Source organism: Tyto alba, unplaced genomic scaffold (genome assembly GCF_018691265.1).
Source record: "Tyto alba isolate M040663 unplaced genomic scaffold, T.alba_DEE_v4.0 Super-Scaffold_2, whole genome shotgun sequence".
In the NCBI taxonomy this organism is placed as follows: Eukaryota; Metazoa; Chordata; class Aves; order Strigiformes; family Tytonidae; genus Tyto; species Tyto alba.
In genome coordinates, this window is record NW_024881282.1 from 2,951,353 (window position 1) to 2,972,712 (window position 21,360).

Here is a 21,360-nt window from a genome sequence, read left to right on the forward strand (position 1 = left end):
AGATGGAGGAAAAAGGCGACTCTTTGTTTTCCTTTAAAATTAAATGTTGGTATAACGAGGTTAATACTGTTTTGTGCCATTTTGTAAGACATCATGGCTACATCCACATTAGTGAATAGCATAGCCCAAAAGAAGAGGTTTGTGGAAGGAGGTAGTTGGTGCCGAGATCCTGACATACACGGTCCAAACATTTTGGAGGTGGTCATGTGGTCACTCAGGACTAGCTGTAATCTGGTCCTACGGACTGAATGCCCATTGGTAGTTGAGGTGCATTGGACTCGCTCCTGGAGCACATCTTCTGGTTTAGCTTCACCCAAAGTCCTCTAATAATGTGAACCAGAGCACAGAAAGCAGGACAAAGCAGTGAGCTACTTCCAAAATGCATCCTGATAGGAATGAAGGTGCTAATGCAGATGTGCTTGGTCAGGTTCATTTGCAAAACAATACCGAGTGAGCTGAGCATGTTTAAGCTTAGTGCAAGTAATTTGTAACTAGTGAGCATGTCCATCTTGTCCCAGGGTGAAGAGAGAGAAACTGAAAGAGGGGGAAGAGAAGGTTTTCTGGAAGAACTGTCAAAAATGTCAGTGCTGACATTCTCATAAAATCCTATGGAGCTGAAAATACAGATGCTTTTTCAAACACCTTCAAACTTTCTAGAGGTTCTGCCTGCGCTTCTGTAGGTGAAGTGGCACCATTTCCTCCACCTACTTGTGGCTGTGATTGAGTGATCAGGATGACATGATTTTAAGTATTTATTTTTGGCAGTAGAGGCTTGAAGCTGTTGCACGTTGCGGATTTCAACTTTAAAGCATGTGGGACCTTTCAAAGGAGGGGACTATAAAGCTCTTCTGGTGAGGGGCTGTTGGAGGGAGGTTGTACAGGATCCAGGTTAAATCCAATATATTGTGCACATAGGTCAGAGTCACACAGGTTCAGATTCTGGTTCAGTTTGTGCTGAATAGCATCAGTGGTGCTGGGAAGATGCTCCCTGTTCTTCTGAAAGCCCACCCAGAACTGTGCTTGAACTCACTGAAGTATCTCAACCCTTGAAGAATTTGACTGGGTTTTCATAAAATCAGCCAGGTTAATATATCTGGCAAGTGCACCATCAAGGACAAGCCAAAAATAGCTTTTGGAGAGCTTGACACAAGCTATGCTACTTGCAGGTAAATGAGTGGTGGGGAGAGGGCAAAAAATATATGAGAAAATAAGGGAAAAGCCCAAACATGTTCTGAAATGTTTTCCTTGGCTTGTTTATAAAATCAGTGTCATCCAGTGCCTAAATGCTGGCCAAGCTTATCCCACAGTGACCTTTAAAGAGATGGAGGAATTTTTCTTTTTGTAGAAATGTTGGTCTTCAGCACTTGAGATACTTTGAACTTCACTTGCTTTGCAAAAACCTGTCCAGTTAATAGATTTAGCAGTGTTGCTGATAAGTGCAAGAATGCGTTAGACCCAAATGGAGAGTCAAAAGACCATCAAACAATAGGGAAAGTGAGGTTTAAAAGCCTGGAGGTCTGCAGACTTGGAAGGCAGCTGAAGAAAATAGTCATAGTCTGCTGAAAGGGTTAGCAATTGCTTCCTCCTGGGGAATTTTGTTGGGATGAAGTGAAGGTGTGAGTGGTTTTTGGTTTGGGTGTTTATATAACCCAGATGTTCTGTGGGTGGATTTTAATTGGAAACTTCTTGGTTGGAAAGCGTTGGCTTGGTTGTGCGGTGGTGGTTGGTGTGGAGGAGGTTCATCATGGTGGGATGTTGCAGCCTTGCTGCTGCATTTGGGGTTGGAGAAGGCTGGTATTGGCTATGGAGCTGACATAGCTGCTGTGGCTGGTATCCTGCTACCAAAGGTGGGGTGTTTGGGGGGAAAAGCCCCATTCCAGCCTCAGTGCTTTCCCTCCAGGAGCTCACCTGTGAATGTAGGGGTAGATATGTACATGAAGTAGAGAGATTATAGTCTCTAAAATCATGGCAGAGCAGTTTGGCCATGTGGTTTTGAAAATACTCAGTAGTTGCACTGTAGAAGTTCCTCTGTACCTCTTTCATGTCTCTCTTGCCCCATTTACCTGGAGCACAATGCCCCTCATGGGACTTAGGCACCTGCTGCTACTGGGGTTTGACAGAAGTTGGCTAACAAACTTGAGCTGAGTTGAAAAAATGTTATAACTGTAACACCAGCCAAGAACTGGGAATGTCTAGCAGAAAATATCATTTTTGGCACAGCAAAAATTAAATAATTCCAACACTTTTTATTGCCTTTTTCTTTTGGCACTTTCAGTAAGATGGAGCATACAAGGAAGAGCTGTATCACAAGACTGGTATCCAGGGTGATGCATGATGAAAAATAGTCAATACACAGTTAAGTAAATAGCTTCAGTCCCTAAAATGGAAAGGGAAGACAAAGAATAGTAGTGTTTCTTATCATCAAAACAGTGTTTATGTTGGTTACGTTGTTCTTTATAATTGAAAAGCCATGAGACAGTTCACTAGAGAAAAGGGCATTTTCAAAAAAGATTAATGTTGTGCTCAGGGTCTAGAAGGAAACGATAGTAGTAGTGTTGCTCCATATACATTTTCAATTTTAATCACTTCTTGCTCATTCTGAGAAGAGAGGATTCATTTGAATATTTTCCATAAAAGATTTAAGTGTTTTGTTCCAAACAGACTGGATGTTAGTTGAAACAGAAACATATGTGGACTATTTAATGCCTGCAAAGTAAAATTAACACTGTGTGTGTGGAAATGGTGCTGGTTAGGGATGGTTGTCTTGCAACACCCTTCTCTTCATGTATGTCATTGTGGTTTAGGATTTTACCCATACTATTGGAGAGGGACACTGAACAGATGTTTTTAGGGATTATTTTTTAGGGGGGATGTGTATGTGTAGTATTATTTGAAACATTCATAAAAACTGAATGTCAGTGCAAATCTCTTTCATCCAATGCTGGTGTGGTCTCTTCTGCTGCTGTATTATTTGCAAAATACTTGCATATGTGGTGGTGGTGGGAATAAATGTTGCGGGTGGGTGGTTTGGCTCTGCAGGATCTGAGTGCCCTGGGGGGAAGGAGTAGCATCATCCCTAACCTGCTGCATAGTCTTTGCCATTTGATTACTACTTGGTCATTCAGGCTGAACCCATGAGAGGGTAAGATGCTAGGTTGCATCTCTCACAGGTGAATGGAAAAGTTAATTAAACAATTGTCTCAAAAAAAAAAAAAAAAAAAAAAAAAAAAAAAGAAACTTAAAAAAAAAAAAAACAACCAAAACAAAACAAACAAAACACCCAAACCCAAAACTCCAACTAAACAAAAAACTGTTCTATATCCAGACATGCTCCTTCATTCCACATGCCCCAAGAGCTGGAGAAATGCTGTCCCAGCTCTACATAAGATGGATGTACATAAGTGATACTTGAGCCCAGAGATGGAGACCGGGGTTTAATCTTCCACCACCCCGAGAGGAGGAAGGTCTGAAATCTGCTCTTGGAAATGTCTACTGGCTCCATCCAATCTCAAGAGCTTCTAGATGAGATGTTGGACAGGACGGGGAACTGGCCCTGGAATGGGATAATACTGACGCTGACTTTTCTTTCCATCTGCAGTGGGAGCGCCTCTGGTTCCTCATCCTCACCTCGTCCTTCTTCCTGACCCTGGTCTGGTTTTATTTCTGGTGGGAAGTTCACAATGACTACAATGAAATCAACTGGTGAGTGGAGTTTCCCTGTTGTGGGAGGGGCAAACCCTTAACAAATTTGGCTGATTGTCATATGCCTCTAAGAACTGTTTGACATTGTGTTGGATGCATTTGGGTCCTTCAGATGGACTTGTTAACGACAGTAAAGGGAAAATGGGGTGGGAAGTGAAGACCGAAGGAGAGCTGCTTCTGTAGGTCTTCACTGGTAGATGTAATGTGTCCTCACATCTCCATTGCATAGCTGTAACAGTTTGGGGTAGGTGTGCTCCCTGGTGAACAGCATGCAAAAACAGAGGTTGTGCTGAAAACACGTAGAAGCTTTTTGGTGGTTTGTTTGTTTGTTTCTATGGTTGGCTGTTTTTGGAAGTGGCTGAGCAATTTGGCTGTGACTTTCCACAAAATATAAATGACAGAAATTCAGCCTGAAGCAGACATGGGTGTGGAAAATTTTGCAAAGTTGGAAGGAGCTGAAAACAAGCTTTCCAGTGGGATGTGCTGGGGAGTTTGGGTTGTTGCCAGCTCCCCCCAGTGCTGGAAATTATTCTCCCTTTTACTATCTCAGCAGCATCTTAAAACATTTTGACAGTACTTTGGGCTCTCTTCTAACCAAACTGCTTTGACATCATCTTCTTGTCAGACATAATATGTAAATTGTATTTTAAAATGAAGTGGGTAGTTGATCCCTTAAATAAATCACCTGTTTTAGATGTTGAAGTTGTGTGAGGGAGAGTGTTTACCAACTTAATGATGTGAGCTGTTGCCTCGCAGGGGTGTGATTTTTTTTTTTTTTTTTTTTATTTGCTCAGACCCATGCTCTGAGAACTGAAACCATCACCATTGTTCTTGATTATAATAGCATGAAAAAAGAGCCTTTTTTTTTTAATTTTTATTAAGGGTATTTTGGAACTCCTCTTCCTCTCAGTTTATACCTTCAGTAAAGGATGTTAATGCTCCTTGTCTGCTCCAGTGCAATGCCAAGTCTGTCTTTACTCAAAGTTGAGACAGGGCTAAAAAACCAATCATGCAGAGATGAAGCAAAGCCCTGGGAATACTGTAGGTGGGCATTGCAGCTGCAGTGCTGGAAAGTTCCGGGTTCCCAAATGTTCATGCAGGAATGGGAGGAGGTGTGCAGGTCTCCTCTGGGTGCAAGAGGTATATGGGTTGTAAAAAGCCCCCAGGTGTCACCTGCAGACTAAAGTCCCTTCCCCTACCATGTAACCAAGTGTGCACTTGGTGCTAGAAGTGCTTCTGGATTGACAGCACTGGAAGAGCAAGCCCTCTTGTGCACAACAGTCATGGAAGAGGCTCTCTGGATGCCAAATAGCAAGGCTATATCTATTCAGGTGTTGCCATTCCATGCTGAAAACGATCAAAGTTTTGTGTGTGCTGTAACCCCGATTAGATCCCTGCTCTGTGCACTGGCACTGGAGGTTGAGGAGAACGGCAGGGTTTCAAAAAAAAAAACAGCCTGAAAGGCTGGGAGGGAGGATGATAACATGGGGCGAGGTTTTAATTACGGCGGTGCTGGTTCCAGGCAGAGAGGAAACAATTTCCACTGGGTCTGTTCAGGCGGAGCCTGGCCCTTTTCCCTCCCAGTGTGGATGCGTGGGCTCCATTAAAACAGAACAGTTTTCAGCCAAATGGGGGTGTAAAGGAGATGAAAGCATCATTTTGGTCCCAACGAGGCTGTAAGCCCGTTGCTGCTGAGATACAGTGAAGTCTTGGCTCTTAGAAACCCCATTTTTGCTGTTCCTCAGTGGCTATCACTTCTGGGCCTTACTTGTGGACAATATTTCTTTGATAATTGTTCCTGTTGCCTTCTCTGCTCCACTGATTTATTTACAAGCCATGACCTCTTTCAGACTAGAGGAAGGGCTCTTCAGGGCAAATGCCATCTGTGCACAGGACCTAGCAGGCCGAGCTACTGGCAGGGGCTCCCTGGAGGAACTGGGACAAAGAATTGGTGTCACATTGGTGTGATGAGCCACTGAGATTATTCCTGTGCTCCAAAGCTCATCCTTTTGAGCTATCCTTCCTCACATCACATGCAGGCAACAACACTGAATTTCTTCGACCTGTCACACCACAGCAGGTGAAGAAAGCATCTGTCCAACCAGCCCCTCAAAGGAGGACTATTGCCAGCAGTAGACCAGATCGACTGAAGTCTTGAAACCTCAAGGATGAAGACTTCCTCTCCTCTCTGGGACTTGTTCCAGCACTATACCACCATCTCTGAGAAGATTTTCCAACCCAAACCTCTGAGGGCCATTTGCCTTTGTGACAGTGTCTGTCACTCTTCAAGAGTTCCATTTCATCAACTTCGTAACTGTCTGCCAGACAAGTGTAGGCAGAAGTTAGATCATCTTATAGACTCCCCTCTTGAGACTAAAAAAGCCCAGCTTCCTCAAGCTTTCTTAGTAAGCTGTGTTCCCCAGATGCCTCGCCACCTTGGTTTGGTAGTTCTGCATTGGACCCCCCACACATCTTCCTTCAACTGGGAGGCCCAAACCAGGGCACTGTGGTACTGGTGCCACCTCACCAGTGCTGAGCAGAAGGGAGAGCAACTTTCCTTGGTCTGCTGGTGACACTTCTCTTAATGCCACCCAGTCTTTTGACTTATTCACAGTGGAGGTACCATGTTTTCTTATTCCTCATGTCCTCCATAACCCCAGGTCCTTCTTGGCAAGGTTATTAGCATGCTAATGTAGTTTCAACTAGAATAATGGAGCTTCATGATGAGCTGCAATCCCTTTCTTTGTTCTTTTAGCCAAAATGGTACTTGGAACCTGAATTTATTAGGATGTTCTTAGTTTCTTAACCCAGATGTGCAGAGCTTTGTGAAGTGCTGCTGAGCAGCTGCTAGAGGTGGCTTAAGAGGTAGCAGAAACCTACAGATGAGCACAGCAAATGCTGCCTGTGGTTCAGGTAGCATGTTTGGGCTCCAGCAGTGGATGCACTTATCCATGTAAAACCAAACCGACTTAATTAAATTGTGGCAGTGATGGTGTTCAACTACATAAAGGTGGGGATTTGGCCTTCAAACTTTTAAAGACTTAAGGGACTATTCTGGGATTGAAGTGGGCTTTAGAAAGACAAGGCAAAATTATAGCTCAGCTTATATTGCTGCAGGCTTTTAAACTTTTTTCCGTGAGGCTGAATATGCAATGAGGTTCTTGTCAGTGAAAGGGCTTTGTGCTTCTTAAATTTAAGTAAATATTTTTTAAATTTATTGCTTTGAGCATTTCCCTTTTTGGTGTCTACACCTAATTGCATTATACTTCTGATCTCCAGTCTGCAAGTTATGCACTGCAACAGAAAGCTCAACATCGGTTAATGAAGGATGTGGGAGATGTAATTTGTGAACCTGGCTGTGTTCCCTCTGGAGCAGGACTATAAATGCAAGGCTGTGTAGCAAATTTTTTCTTCCTTAGTTCTGGAGAAGGCTTGTCTGGTTCATAACTACCATGGAAACACCATTTAAAAACAGTTATTTGCACATCAAGTGAAGACCTGACACTATTTAGAGGGCCACTTGAAGGGACATCAGAGCAAAAACTTAAATGTACTGAAGCTGAACTAAGAAATCTCTTGGTGGCATGAGCAAAGACTTCATAGAAGCCCTGTTTCCTTTCTTCCCTATTTTTACTAACAGCATATCTGAACCTCTCCAGATTCTTTTTGTTTATGACTCGTTGAATCCCTCAGCAGAACCTGGACATAGGTTATATTTGAGCCCAAGGATTTGCTTTCCAGATACCTACATGGGAGCTTTACTCTTGGACAGAATAGATGGGGCAGTTGCCTGACCAGACTATGTGGCTGATAAATGATGATGGATTCCAGTGGTGGGGGGAGATTGAGTCTTCGACTTGCTTGCATGTAGCATTTGTGTCTGTTGTAACCAAAAAAAAAAAAAAAAGCGACAAAAAACCTGGGTGCTTGCCTTGGCCAGTTCATTGAATGAGCTCATGTGTAGGGCTGAGAGGGGCAAGTGGGACCATTCAACCTGAGCCCCACACTGTCAGATGTTGAAGCTCAATGTCTACTCTGCTATGGAATCCTTTAGTACAGTGAGATATGGAGACTCCGCTCAGGTGTGTTTTGAACCTGGTTGTTCCTCTTCAGCAGGACTCAGTCCTGGGATTGACAAATCAGGATGGGCTTCATGCAGCCCTTGTGTTCAGAAGGGCACAGGAGAGACAGCAGCCAGGCACTGCTCCAGAGCTCATGCTTCTGCTGGGCACATTGTGAGAAGTCCTTCTGCATCACCCATCCCATAACCATCCCGTCCTTGCTGCACCAGAACATTTGCATGGATATAAAATTAGCCTAAAAGTGATTTTTAAATTTTTTTTTCTTCTAAAAATCCACTGGAAAAAATTTTAATCCAAGTCAGGCTTGAACTCTCAGAAGTTGCAAGAAGGTTTCTGGGATTTGGCTGCCTCTCTTCTGGTGAGGTAGAGCCTGGGGGAAACTGCATTTCTGGCCAGGGAATGTAGTTGACTGAGTCTATCTTGTGTCTTGCTGTGGCTTTGCTGAAATGTGCTTTAATGACTCTCTAATCCAACTCTGGGGCAGTTTCACTGGGAATAATATTGCTATTTAAATGCAAATTTGACATTTGAGACCCAATGCTAGGCACAAGGGACAGTGCTGCTGCTGTGAATAATGGTCTGCTTTGCCTGGTGCTCCTGTTCATAAAGCTTTTTCTGCCCTTTGCCTTCATGAAAGTGATGAGGAGAGGCAGGGTGCTGAGCTGAATCTGCCTTCTGGAATACAGGGTTGGGAAACTTGATAACTGAGAGTGGGGAGGATACCTGGATAAATAGAGGAGAAGAGGAAAGAAAAAACATCAGCTTCAGCAAGAGGATGAAGCCTACCTCTTTGCCTGTTGGTTGGGGAGGTGGTAGGGGAACAGTACTGTAATCCCCAAATCTAAGGCAGGGCATGAACGTGGGTTTCTCTGTTCCTAGAGCAGTGCTGTGATCACTAGGCTGTAGGAAAAAATGTTTGGCTGCTATGCTTTTGTGGTGCTAAGCCTTCATGAGGTGGCAACTGTTCTGCATATGCCCAGGGAAAGTGGGGAGTTCACTGGTGAGCAATGGCCCAGAGGAACCAAAGAAGCTGTTTTGGAGGTACATGCTTTGGAGATCTGTAGGATCAGATTTGTAGGTACGTGCTGGTAGCATCTGTAGGATGTCATCTGTATCTCAGTACTGCTCTAGCTCCGTTTCAATCCTTGCTCTGATTCTCCAGCACATCAGGACAGTGCTGCTGCCTCTTGCCAAGGCTGGATCACAGAGCCATTGAATGGCCCATCTCTTGCTTAGAGCTCTAAGGTAAATGGAAGAAGCAGAAGAAAACCCACTGAGCCAAAAAACCCCACAGGCATCCTTCAGGCTGGGCAGACCCAACCCTTCAGTTAGTTGAAGATGAGAAAGTGAAAAGGATGCAGTTCCTCTAGCCAGTCCCATTTTGGGAAGTCCTGAGCCAAATTCATGGCAGTGTCCATTCTTGCAGGATTGGATCATCTCTATATCCCATTTGAATAAGAGACACTATCTTTGATAGGTACAGGAGACCCAGTTTCTTCCATCACCTTGTCCCTCTGCAGAGTTTGCACCTTGAGTGTATAGGATATATACTTAGGTTTAAGGAGGAAATTCTTCACTATGAGGGTGGTGAGGCACTGTAAGAGGTTGCCCAGAGAAGCTGTGGCTGACCCCTCCCTGGAAGGGTTTAAGTCCAGGTTGGACAGGGCTTGGAGCAACTTGGTCTAGTGGAAGGTGTCCCTGCCTGGGGCAGGGGTTGGAACTGGATGGACCTTAAGGTCTCTTCCAACCCAAACCATTCTGTGATTCTATGATATAGCACAGATATGCACAGCAATGTTAATTTTCCTCCCCTCTCCTTGTTACTATCTCTATATTGTGTTTTAGTCCATGAGCACATGGGGCAGCACTGGTTCTATTGTTTAGGCAAACACCACCACACATGGGGATGCTTTTTTCTTGTTTGCAGGGAATATTTTTCAGAAAGCTCAAGTCCTGGTCCTGTATGTTTTGTTTTGTTTTTGTTTTTTTTTTTTTTTTTTTTCGATGTAATGTTATTGCTGTGTTTGACATACTTGTCTGATTCCTCTGCATAATTAATTTCCCACGAGGGATCAAAGCACAAACACTGTGTTTTGTTTGAGTGACTTGTGCTTCTTGTTGCCTATCTCTTGTCTGTACAGTGGGAACAGAAAGACCCGTTTTATAAAGTTTTGTCTAATCCTAGTGAAGTTGCTATGGTGTTGAATCTCTTCTTAATCTGTACTTCACGCTTATCTTTCAGGTTTTTATATAACCGAATGGGATATTGGAGTGACTGGTCCATTCCAATACTTGTAACAACTGCTGCTGGCTTTACGTACATTACAGTGTTATTGGTGAGTAGAATAAAATGCCGTTTCATAGAAGTCTGTGTTTGTTTTAAAAGGGCATGAACTTCTCAGTCCACCTACAACTTGAGCAATTTTCCTTTCAGAAGTGATTTCTCTCTTCCTTTCTCAGCCTTAAGTTGTCTAAAATAAATGGAAAGTGAAAAATGCATGGTCTTTGACCTCAGATGATTAAGAGCAAAGACAGAGACCCTGATACTAGTGATGCAGCTGGCCTGAGGAGAAGCACAACTCTTGTTCCTCTTAGGATGGCTCAGTTTCCATTTTGGTGTATCTGCCAGTCACAAATGCAAGTTGTTTCCCCTCATCCCAGGGTGCTGGGGCCTTCAAGGTGGTGTCCAGTCAGGTAGCATGCCTGGCCCCATGTAGGCACTGCTTTCTGCAGTCCCAGGAGCTGTGCACCCATGGACCAGAATCTCAACTCCCTACTTCTTGGAGGTGAAAGTCTTTCCCTCCACACCCTTGACATTGGAGAGGACCTGTTTGTACAACTGAGCTAGGTGGTATCTGCTGGACCATCCTCACTCCAGCCCTGCTTTGTCACCTGGACTTTTTGGTTATCTTTGTGGATGGTGGTATGCTCCTGCAAGTTCAAACACTTAAAAGGTTGTGATGTGCCTATGTCTGACTCTTGATTTCTTCCTCCCAGATACTAGCTCTATGTCACATAGCTGTGGGACAGCAAATGAACCTGCACTGGCTTCACAAGGTAAATGGCTCTTCTCAGCTTTGAAATGAGGAGGATCTCAAAAAAAGGGGAGTCTAAGGAGCAGGTGGTGTATGTGGCACTCACTGTCATGGTCTCTTTGGGAAGAGCATAAATTGTAGACGTCTGCGGTGCATGTCTCCTCATCTTGGAGGACTGAGCAAATGGCCCAGTAGAGGCAATCAAAGCCTGGGGACAAAGGCTTTGGTGAAATACTATGGGGTCCCTGCTGACAAAGGGCTCGCTTCTGGAGACTAGGAAACACTGGGTCATTAGAGCAGCCTGACTTGAGTCTCGGCTCAGTGTGGTACTGCGTTATGAACCTCTCTGGTGCTCCTTTCTGTGATGATCTCAGCCCTGGAGGAGGGGCTGAGTGGATGTGAAGCTGTTCAGGACGTGCTTGGAGGAACTGACTGTAAAAGCCTTGGGAGAAGATGTAGGTGTTAAAATTGGGGGTGTGCAGTGTGCAGGTTGTGGTTTGCTGGAACGCAAGGAGGTCCTGATTCGTATGTAAAGCAATCTGAAAAATTGCTGTGAAATATAAGAAAAGATGCAGATCTGGCATTTGGAACGCAGAAGGGGAGAGGAAGGGTATGTAGCAAGCTGCACGGAGAGACACTGCCAAAGAAAATGGCTTGGCAGGATTAAATTGTAATTGGCAATCTGCTAATAGGTAATTAAGGGACCAGTCCTGAATCTGCTGGTATGCAACTCCTGCTGAAATTGGTCACTCTGCATGTGGCAAGGTCTCATAGGATCAGAGCCTGAGCAGATGTACCACCTTCCAGAACAGGGAGAGCACAGACCTCCCTGCCCTCTCTTTTTTTTTAAATTTATTTTTCTAGAAATGATAGAAATTATGCTTCCTTGGGAGGAAGAGATGCAAGGCAAAGAGGGGGCAGGGACTGTTTGACTGCTGCTGGAAAATAAATTGTTGATTCTTGAGTCTAACATATGTTTCTTCACTGGGGGAAATGATATTTTTCAGACATGCTCCAGGTGGCTGGTGGGTTTGGATGAGTAAGTCCAGAAGAGGAATGTGTTGGTGGAGATCAGTTAGTTCTTGCCTACAGAAGCCTACCCTTCCTTCCCTTCTTCCAAATAAGTCCCTTTCATCACAACTCATATGCATTGCTCTGTCTCTCTCTTCCCTTCTCTACACCTCCTTCAACTTTCTAAGGAGGATGTGATAAGAGACTGGAATAAGTTAATATTCTCTAACTGTGCTGAATTACCTTCAAATATAGATTTAAAGCATGTGGGAAAGGCTGGTATGTGCAAACCACACGATTCCTTCTAATTTTCTCCTGTAATCCTGCAAAAAGAGTCAAGGATTGTAAGCTAAGTTGGAGATGTGTGAGGGAGGGTAAGAAGCAATCAACTGGAGCTGATGAGAGAAGGAAATGATGGAATGGAGATTCACTTGTGTCCTGACACCTCTGTGCTGCACAGGGCAGCGACACCAAGGGGAATTAAGGATGTACTGAAGAAATCTAGCTGACAAAGTCTTCGGTTTCTGGTGAAGTTCAGATTTGGGGGATAGAAAGTGGATGAAAAGTAGGTTCAACCTGGGTTGTATGCTGTGTTACACTCTGGCAGGTGGCCCAGAGGTCTGAGCACAGGATGGGGCAGCAGAATGACTACTGCATGCAAAGGGCAATTGTCCGTGTGCATTGCACTGTTGTTTATTAGTTCAGAGACCTTAATGAGGGCTTCTCTTGAAATAGTGTGGCTTGCCACTATAGCTCACTATGGGGCATCTTTTAAATAGGCAAGCAATTCCTGTCCCTCTTTGGATGTGCAGAAGTGGGTTGTCTAGCGTTATCATGTGGTCTGAATGGAACATCTTGGCTTGGGGATCTTCTTCAACCCAGGGCAGCTGGATCTTTTGGCCCCTTCTGCTGCCCCATGTGCCACTGCTGTCCTGTGGACACCTCTTGTGCTCTTGGCAGGTCTGCCTGTGGGCATCTAGGAGAGGAAAAGCGTGTGGGAGCTGAGGCTAAAGTAGAAAGAGAAATCCTGTCCTTATGTCCAAAAGTGATTTCTGTATATGTTGGGAATGTGGATTATTTTATTTACTTGTATGGGGTACTGAGTAAATCTGAAATTGATCTAGAGATGTCCTGTGCATCCTAGATGATCAGTTCATTGCTATGTATCAGTTGGCCTTTTCCCAGGTGTCCCACACAGATTTCAGATCTAGACAGTGCATCAGATCGAGGCATAGAGCAGCATCATCCTTTGAATCCACCAGGCGTGTGGAGCAGCAGACTGAGATACCAGACAGACAGATGGAGAATGGTGAACTATTATTTTTTGATAGATAGCCCAGATTTTAAGTCTTTAGAGATGGAGTTATTTCTATGGCAGTTTTTGAAGGTTTGAATTTTTTACCTTCAAAAAGGAGATGATGTTTTCTTTTTGACTGCTTTGTTCACATTTCTGAGTGCTTCTATGTGGAGGGAGAGGGATGCTGGGGGAAAGTGGCTGATGGACTGGATCTTGGTCTGCCATCTCAGTTCAGCCACTGTCTCATCCAGAGCTTCTTTTCAAGCTACAATATCTGTGGTAACTGCTCTGTCAACATGGTTTGAATGCTGACTGCACGGTTGTTGCCATTTCGGGCCCATGTGAAGTCACATCCACGCACAAAAGTGTGCTTGAACCATCTCAGTGTGATTGCATAGTGATGGGCATGCACAGCCTTGCTTGCACACCTGTTCACCCTTTATGAAGTGCAATGTTAGTTGTCTGTTGGGTGTGTTAAAGGTTTATGTCTGAACAAAAGTGTTAGACAGTCAAATTGAGCAAAGTCTCCTCTCTGGTGCATCACAGGCTGTTGCAGCAGGGCCAAGAGAGTCTGGGATCACCTCCTGAAGTTGCCTGGCAGAACCTGATCTCTATTTAAGCTGGTTTTGATCCAGTTTGTTGGCAAAGAAAATAACCTGATCTTTCCATACCATTGGCCGCAGTGTGAAGAAAGTGAGAGATCCATCCATGAGATGTGCCCTCTTGGGACTATTTAGCTCAGTGTTGTATTTCCAGTGGTAGAAAAGGGGAGGTTTGATGGGACAACACACAAGCCCAACCACTTCCCTTGTGGCTCCTAAAGCTGGTTGGTTTAGGCCTTTTATTGTGTACAAAAGTTTTCTCTCTCTGTTTCTCAATCTGTAAAACTTATACGATAATGATAAACTCCAGTATGTAAATACACTCATATTTGTTGCAGATTGGCCTAATGACGACCTTGATAACTACTGTGGTGACCATGTCATCGATAGCACAGCTTTGGGATGATGAATGGGAGATGGTATTTATTTCACTGCAAGTAAGTTGTCTGCAAGGATGCTTCTCTGGGTGGGGAAAGGGGCCACTGGAGCTACGTGTCATGGACTTTGTCTTTTTACTGTACAAAACCCCATGTTGATGTTTGTCACTCCCAATACTGAAATTTGGCAATGAGAAAATTTGCAGCAAAACTCCCATGGAGTCCTCAAGGCCACTATATCACATTGTTTCCATCTCCTGGGATCTTTCCTTTAGACTCAAACCAGGGCTTGGCTGCAGAGTTTGAGGTGGAAAATACTGAGGCTGGGTGTGACTCATAGTTGCTGGAAGGAGAGGGCAATTCTTCCTCTTGGTTTGGCTTGCAATGCTCTGGATGTTGGTGTCCAGGCCTGGAGCATCATGCTCTTCACAGTGTTATGGGAGGAGTACTCTGGGTTTGTTTATACATTGCACATAAATTTATATATATCTAAAAAAGAATGCAAATTCTGTGCTCTAATCCTGTTTAAAAAAAAATTGTAGTATGCTGCAGGGCTATATAGGTACTGGAGGAAAATAGTTACAAACTGTTAATTTCTTTATAGGCCTGATATTCATTCAGTTTCTTTCCTGTTCCTCAAAAAGGGGTCCAAAAATCACTTTGCCCATGATAGGCTTGAGCGATTTTACTGGTGATTACAGCTGTATATTTGGGAGTGTGCAAATATACACAAATGCAGGCAGGAAAAAAATAGCATTCACACAAGTGACTAACATTTCTCAGAAGTGCTTCCCTTTTCTTGTTTTTTTTTTAAAGATTCAGGCAGGCACTTGGAGAACAGAAGCATGACTCAGAGAATCCATCTCCAACTTTCTCTCGTGGTGACACACCATGGTGATATACAGTCCAGTGTGTTCATGGAATCACAGAACAGTTTCGGTTGGAAGGGACCTTCAGGGTCACCTAGTCCAACCCCCCTGCAATGAGCAGGGACATCTTCAACCAGATCAGGTTGCCCAGAGCCCCATCCAGCCTGACCTGGAATTTGTCCAGGGATGGATTATCTACCATCTCTCTGGGCAACCTGTGCCAGTGTTTCACCACCTTCATTGTAAAATAAAAAAAAAAAAGTCTTCCTTATAGCTAGTCTAAATCTGCCCTCTGTCAGTTTAAAACCATCACCCCTCATCCTACCCCCACCCCCTGACCCAGAGTACCTCCCCACCTTTCCTGTCCCCCCTTTAAGCCCTGGGAGGCCGCTCGAAGGGCTCCCCGGAGCCTTCTCTTCTCCAGGCTGAACCCCCCCAACTCTCTCAGCCCGGCCTCCCAGGGGAGCTGCTCCAGCCCCCCCAGCATCTTCGTGGCCTCCTCTGGCCCCGCTCGAGCAGCTCCGTGTCCTTCTGCTGTTGGGGGCCCCCGAGCTGGCCCCAGCACTGCAGGGGGGTCTCCCCAGAGCGGAGCAGAGGGGGAGAATCCCCTCCCTGGCCCTGCTGCCCCCCCTGCTCTGGCTGCAGCCCAGGGCACGGGTGGGTTCTGGGCTGCAAGCACAAGTTACTGGCTCACAGGCAGTTTTTACCTCGCAGGTGCCCCAAGTCCTTCTCCTCAGGGATGCTCCCCATCCCTTCATCCCCCAGCCTGTATTGACACTGGGGGTTGCCCCTACCCATGGGCAGGATCTTGCCCTTGGCCTTGTTGAACCTCATGAGATCCATGTGGGCCTACTTCTCAAGTTTGTCCAGCTCTGTCTGGATGGAACCCCATCCCTCAGGTGTGTCAACTGCCCCACACCGCTTGGTGACATCTGTGGATTTGCTGAGGGTGCTCTCAATTCCACTGGCTGTCATTGATGGAGATATTAAACAGTACTGGTCCCAAGACAGACCCCTGAGGGACACCACTCATCACTGATTTCCCTCCAGACACTGAGCCATTGACCAGTGTTCAATGGGACCATGAGTAATTTAAAACTTAGTGGCACGAAGAGTCTTACTTGAATTTGCATGGTGTCTAAGGAGGCCTTTTCCAAATATTTTTGCTGTTGGATGAGCTCTTCTCCAAAAAGGGGTTTAGAGCTTTCGTGCTTTGCCTTCGTAGCGAGCTGTGCCAACAGCAATGGTAGGGTTTGGAAGAAGAGACTGCCAAAATGGGTGCAGGAGCCTGATGTAGCAACGGTGTGAAATTCAACTGGGAACAGAATGGTCTGATGCACTGTGGAACCTGCAAGAGCAATGAATTTTCAAGGTGCTGGGGTGTTTGTCATCATTTTTTCTCTCCTGTTCTTGTGTCCTGCAGGCCACAGCCCCTTTCTTGCACATAGGAGCACTTGTGGCGGTCACGGCCCTGTCGTGGTTGATAGCGGGGCAGTTTGCACGAATGGAGAAAGCCAGTGAGTACCACTCATGTCCTTGCGTGGTAGTCGGGGGTTGGTGGGTGGCTGTTGGGGTGTGGGACCTCCCGTTGGGAACCAGCTGGCAGGAGGCAGTGCTGGCTCCTTCCCTGGGCTCAGCAGCCTCCAGCTCAGCCACGCTGGGGGAAGGTGGATGCTCTCCTGGAGTAATCTGGCTGAAGCTGGAGTGGGTGAATCTGGTCTGGGGATGCATCCAGATCCCACAGCTGCTGCTTTGTGGTTGGAAGCTCACTAGAGTTGGAGGTGAAAGGGCTGTTTTCAGTAATGCAATGAATAAAAGCATCCAGATTTCCATCAGTATGCTTTAGAAAGCACTAAACGCACTCTCCACAGGAAACCTGCAGTGTCCTTCTCTGGATTTTACAACCACATCTGCCTTCCCCCACCTCCTTGGCTCTGGTTCACCTGCATTTCTAGGTGGATCTGGCTTTTGAAAACCTTCATGCACTTGTTGCTTGTGATGCAGTAGCACCCAGAGGGCTCAGTAGAGATCTGGTCCCCTGATGGTTAGGTGCTTCTTTAAATGCACGTTGAGACATGGTCAAAGGTCTAAGGGAGCAGAGTGGTGAAGGACACACTGAACACAGTTCTTCTTGATGGTTCTACCCACTGAAGTAAGCTGTTCTGTGCATCTCCCCTGTCTCACCTCATTGCCAGGCCTCTCCCAAGCCTAAGCTGTTCCTCCAGCTTTTCTTGTGAAATAATTTGATCCTCCTTTACCCTCAGAAGTGTTTTTCTTCAGGGTGTCCATGGATGTTCTCAGACATTTGTGCCAGCTCCAGAAAAATTATTTTAATTGGTATTTAACCTGCAGCAAAATACAAGCCCTGGAAGGATTTGGCAGCACTTGTGTAAGGCTTCCAAGAAGTGGGAGTTAAGAATGAGGAAACTCTGTCTGTAGATGGAAAGATTTTGATATCCAGAGAGACCTTTCAAAGAAAGAACTGCTCTGCATTAATTCATAAATATGCCAATAAAGCTGTACCTGGTTCTTAAATATGTCCTACCGTGTAATTAGGCTGCCAGTTGAGGGAGGATTTGTGGTTACTCCTAGAGCAGAGACTGCATGTGCTCCTTCTGAATTCCTCATACTTCTCTTGCAGCTGAGTTCCCTGAAAATGACTTTTTTGTTTGTTTTTAATAAGTTAGGAAGCTGTTCTCCTCTGCTCCTGGGTTAGGTTTTTTGTTTGTTTGCTTTTAGGAAAAACATTCATCTCCTCTGTACTATTAGATCTTAGTTATTTCAGGGTCATTTTACTTGTGAAAGGTATCTAGCCTGGAGGAGTTTACAGACGTTTTGGTACAGATATGTTTGACATGGTGGTGTTAAAAAGTGGAAAAGAAGAACTGAAATCTCTGTGAGAACCTTCAGTCAATTGTAATGGGAAAATAAGATTTCACTCGCTAATAATAATCTTTTGGAAATAACTGGTGCAGCTGCAGTCATTGGTGCAACAATCTGTTCTTGTAATTTTTGAAGCATGTGACAATCCAGCAACTGGCTTTTTTAACTGAACAAATTTACACTTTTTTTTGTTCCCTCTGTGCTACTTTTTCCGAACCTGGAGAACAGAAGTGCCTTGAATAGCTGCAGTGTTTTAAAAAGTAGTAGCTTGTTTTTGAAGATTGCTTCTGAGGTCAGATAGGAAACATTGGACTTAAAGCAGCCCTGGAAGCCTTGAGTAGCAAATGGCAGTGTGAGAAACATGCTCTTCCAGGAGCCCAAACTGGGCTGGTGTGGTGTACTAAGTGCTGGAGGAATGGAGAAGGAAGGCTTTCATCTGAATGTCGTTGGTGTTGTGTCATGTTGTAGAAAGTGGGAGATTTATCTGTCCTGCTTGCTTGGATTGGGTGGTCACCAGGAGAGATTCTTCCATACAGACCATCCAACCTCAAATTGAAGTTTGTACTTTGCTTGTATTTCATTCATGTATTTCATTTTGGGTTTCTGTGCATGGTCTCGGTTCCTGCATGTGCATGGCTGGGTGAGGTCTTCAGCTCCATTTTAACATGGTCTGTGACCCATGCTGGGGCATCCTTTCCTTATGGGTGCAGTCCAATGATAAAAATATTTGGAAGCCCATGTGTTTCATGTGGTGCTTGCCTTTATCTGAGCTGTTTAATCCCTAAACTGCAGTACCAGGAAGGGAAGGGACCAGATTCTTTGCACAGCCTGAGACTTTGCTGACAATTCAGCTGATTTTTCAAAGCCTGGTTGGTGTGTGGTATTCCTGAGGTGAGCAAGAATTGGGTCAGGATCACGTCCTCTGTCCGTCTGGAGGTTTTGATGCTGGTAATGCGCAAATCCAGGGCATCATACCTTTATGGTGCAGGACACAGCATGAACTCACTTAGCAAGATGCCATTCAGTTCCTTGAAAGCTCTGTGGGTGATTGACATCTCTTCCAGAGAGGATGAAAAATTAGCTGGCAAAGTTACTAGTGTTAATTTCTGGCTTGTAGGAACATGTTTGAATGAAGCTATTAGATGCTGGAAGCAAATAGTATTTTATGTGTGAAACCAGATCAGTTGTGGTCAGGACCAAAGCTGGGCTGTTCTGTCCTTCCCTTAAAAAAAAAAAAAAAAAAAACAGCCTTCTGCATCTTGCGTCCACGGCAGATATTTGTTTTAAACTTTTTTGGAGGTTCTCTCGAGTTCCAAAGCCTTAATGAGTTTAAAAAATAAATAATAATAGTAGTAACAAAAAAAAGAAGTCTTATGCTTTAATACCTGTGGTTTCAAGTGTCTCCAAATAGCTCAGGAATTCAAAGGTGCCTGTTGTCCTTTAAGTTTTTTTTTTTTTTTTTCCCCTGTTGGGAACAAGGGGTGTTTCTGTTGTGCTGTCAGCACATCTGAAAGATTCCCAGATGCTCTGGACTTTGAGAAATCACTGGTAGTTGGAGGCAGGTGGTTGAGGCATGGTGTGGGAGGCAGGACTGCTCATCTGGACCCAAATGCTGCAGCCAGAACCCTCCTCGCTGCGTTTGCTAGTCCTGGAGATATTGTTGCTTGCAGAGACCCTGGGGAATGCAGCACCATTGCAACCCAAGGACTTACTTAAACATGTCCAACTTAATAAAATATTTTTGTAAATTAACTCAGTTCTGGTTGGCACAAATCCTAATGCAAAAGCAGTTAAAGTGGCTTTACCCCGGCTGAAATGGGTGGTGTTGGTGAGCTACCAATGTAAACGCAAGTGATGTAAACCCAAGTGATATTAAATGTAGTGACATGGTGTCATGACTTATTTGTAGATATGCTTAACTGGTGATCTATTTCTGCTGTCAGGCAGGGCAAAATTTGGAGCTGTGTCACCCAGAGGGCTGGAAATCAGAAGTGTTTTGGGCTACAATGCTGGGACTTTAAGCAATTTGCTTAACTTTTTGTTTCCTTGATACAAAGTGAAATGAAAAATCTCCCTCAGAACTTGACTAGCTCAAAGATTTTTTTTTTTTTTTTTTTTTTTTTTAAATAGAATATGTATTTCCTTAAACACAGAGCTCTGCTGTTGTACTAGGGACAATGGCTGTAGATCAGTGTCTCATCTGGAGGAAGATGAAAGTGTATTGACTTTGCTCCTGTGGTGTGAGGAGGTCAGGACCAATGTTTTCACCAGTTCTTTCTCTCTTTTTCCATCTCAGCTTCTCAGATGTTGATGTTTACTGCATACCTCGCAGTCGTAGTTGCACTTTACCTCGTCCCCCTCACCATCTCGTCCCCTTGCATAATGGAGAAGAAGGCTCTAGGACCAAAGCCAGCCATTATAGGTCACCGCGGAGCACCGATGGTGAGTAGTCTCACATTATTAGTACTGAGTAGTCTCACATTATTAGTACTGTGTTGTCTGACTCTTCTGCCTGTGTGAAGGATGGAACCGCATCTGATGGTCTCCAGTCTGCTCTCTAGAGAATACATATGACAGATGTAGCTTTGAGGCATCCCTCCTGGCTAGAATTACAGTGGTCATAAATCAGTAAGTGAATGCAGGGTCAAGTCACTCCCCAGATATTCTAGATGCCTTACAAACAAAAGGACAATCCTTGCCTTGCACAGGGTGGTTTTTCCTGTTGCATTTTTCTGGCTGTTCATTCTTCTGGTTTTTGCTCTCCAGGCTTGGCACTTGATCTGGAGTAGTAGAAGTTTGTGATTTTTTTCTTTTTTTTTTTTTTTTTTTTAAAGAGCTTGAGGTTTAGTCTTCATGCCCTTTGCAGGACCTTGCCAGCAGTGGTTATGCTCAGCTCATGGCAAGATGCCTTGAGTATATGGCAATCTGGAAAAACAAACAAGCTGTGCTTGACCCTGCATGACTGCACAGTACTCTTGCATTGCAGATCATCATGAGACTGGGTGAGGTGATGAAACATCCTGAAGTCATAATCATATAGTCCTTTCTTCTCCAAGGTTTCTAGACATGGCCAGGCTGAAGATGGAGCATGTTGGCTTGGGCACAGCCCTGGGCTGCGATAACACTGTCCTGTGGTATTTGAACAGACTGGCCTGGGTTTCTAGTTTGGGTGCTTTTGTATGTAGGTCTGCTGCCCAGTTCTACCTCCATCTCTCTCTACTGGTTGATAGACTTCAGACAAGATAGTGTACTGCAGTGTAGGCAATGGCTTTGCAAATTTTTTTTTTTTTTTAAACATGTAACTGACTTTTTTTCATTTTGGTGACATTCAAAGCAGAAACATATTTCTATAGATTGTCAGAATGAATTTGGCAGGCTGGAGCATGATTGAGCTCCTCTCCAAGTCAGAGTGTGCACTAGGGGAGTTTGCTAGGTGAGAGAAGCACCTGTCATGACAAAGAAGTATTTTATTTTAGTTCTCTTTATTTTTAATGATTTCTTT

At 44.6% G+C, this 21,360-nt stretch overlaps 1 protein-coding gene across 5 annotated transcripts in view; it reads left to right on the forward strand.

Moving 5' to 3' along the window:
• GDPD5 (glycerophosphodiester phosphodiesterase domain containing 5) overlaps positions 1–21,360 on the forward strand; it is a 174,345-nt gene that overhangs the window by 118,517 nt on the left and 34,468 nt on the right. For all 5 annotated transcript variants that reach the window (XM_042793011.1, XM_042793015.1, XM_042793014.1 and 2 more), the window contains exons 3-8: positions 3,599–3,702; positions 10,027–10,120; positions 10,782–10,841; positions 14,068–14,166; positions 16,399–16,492; positions 20,155–20,300. In XM_042793011.1, coding sequence (XP_042648945.1) covers positions 3,599–3,702; positions 10,027–10,120; positions 10,782–10,841; positions 14,068–14,166; positions 16,399–16,492; positions 20,155–20,300 — 597 coding nt within the window. The remainder of the gene's footprint in view (positions 1–3,598; positions 3,703–10,026; positions 10,121–10,781; positions 10,842–14,067; positions 14,167–16,398; positions 16,493–20,154; positions 20,301–21,360) is intronic.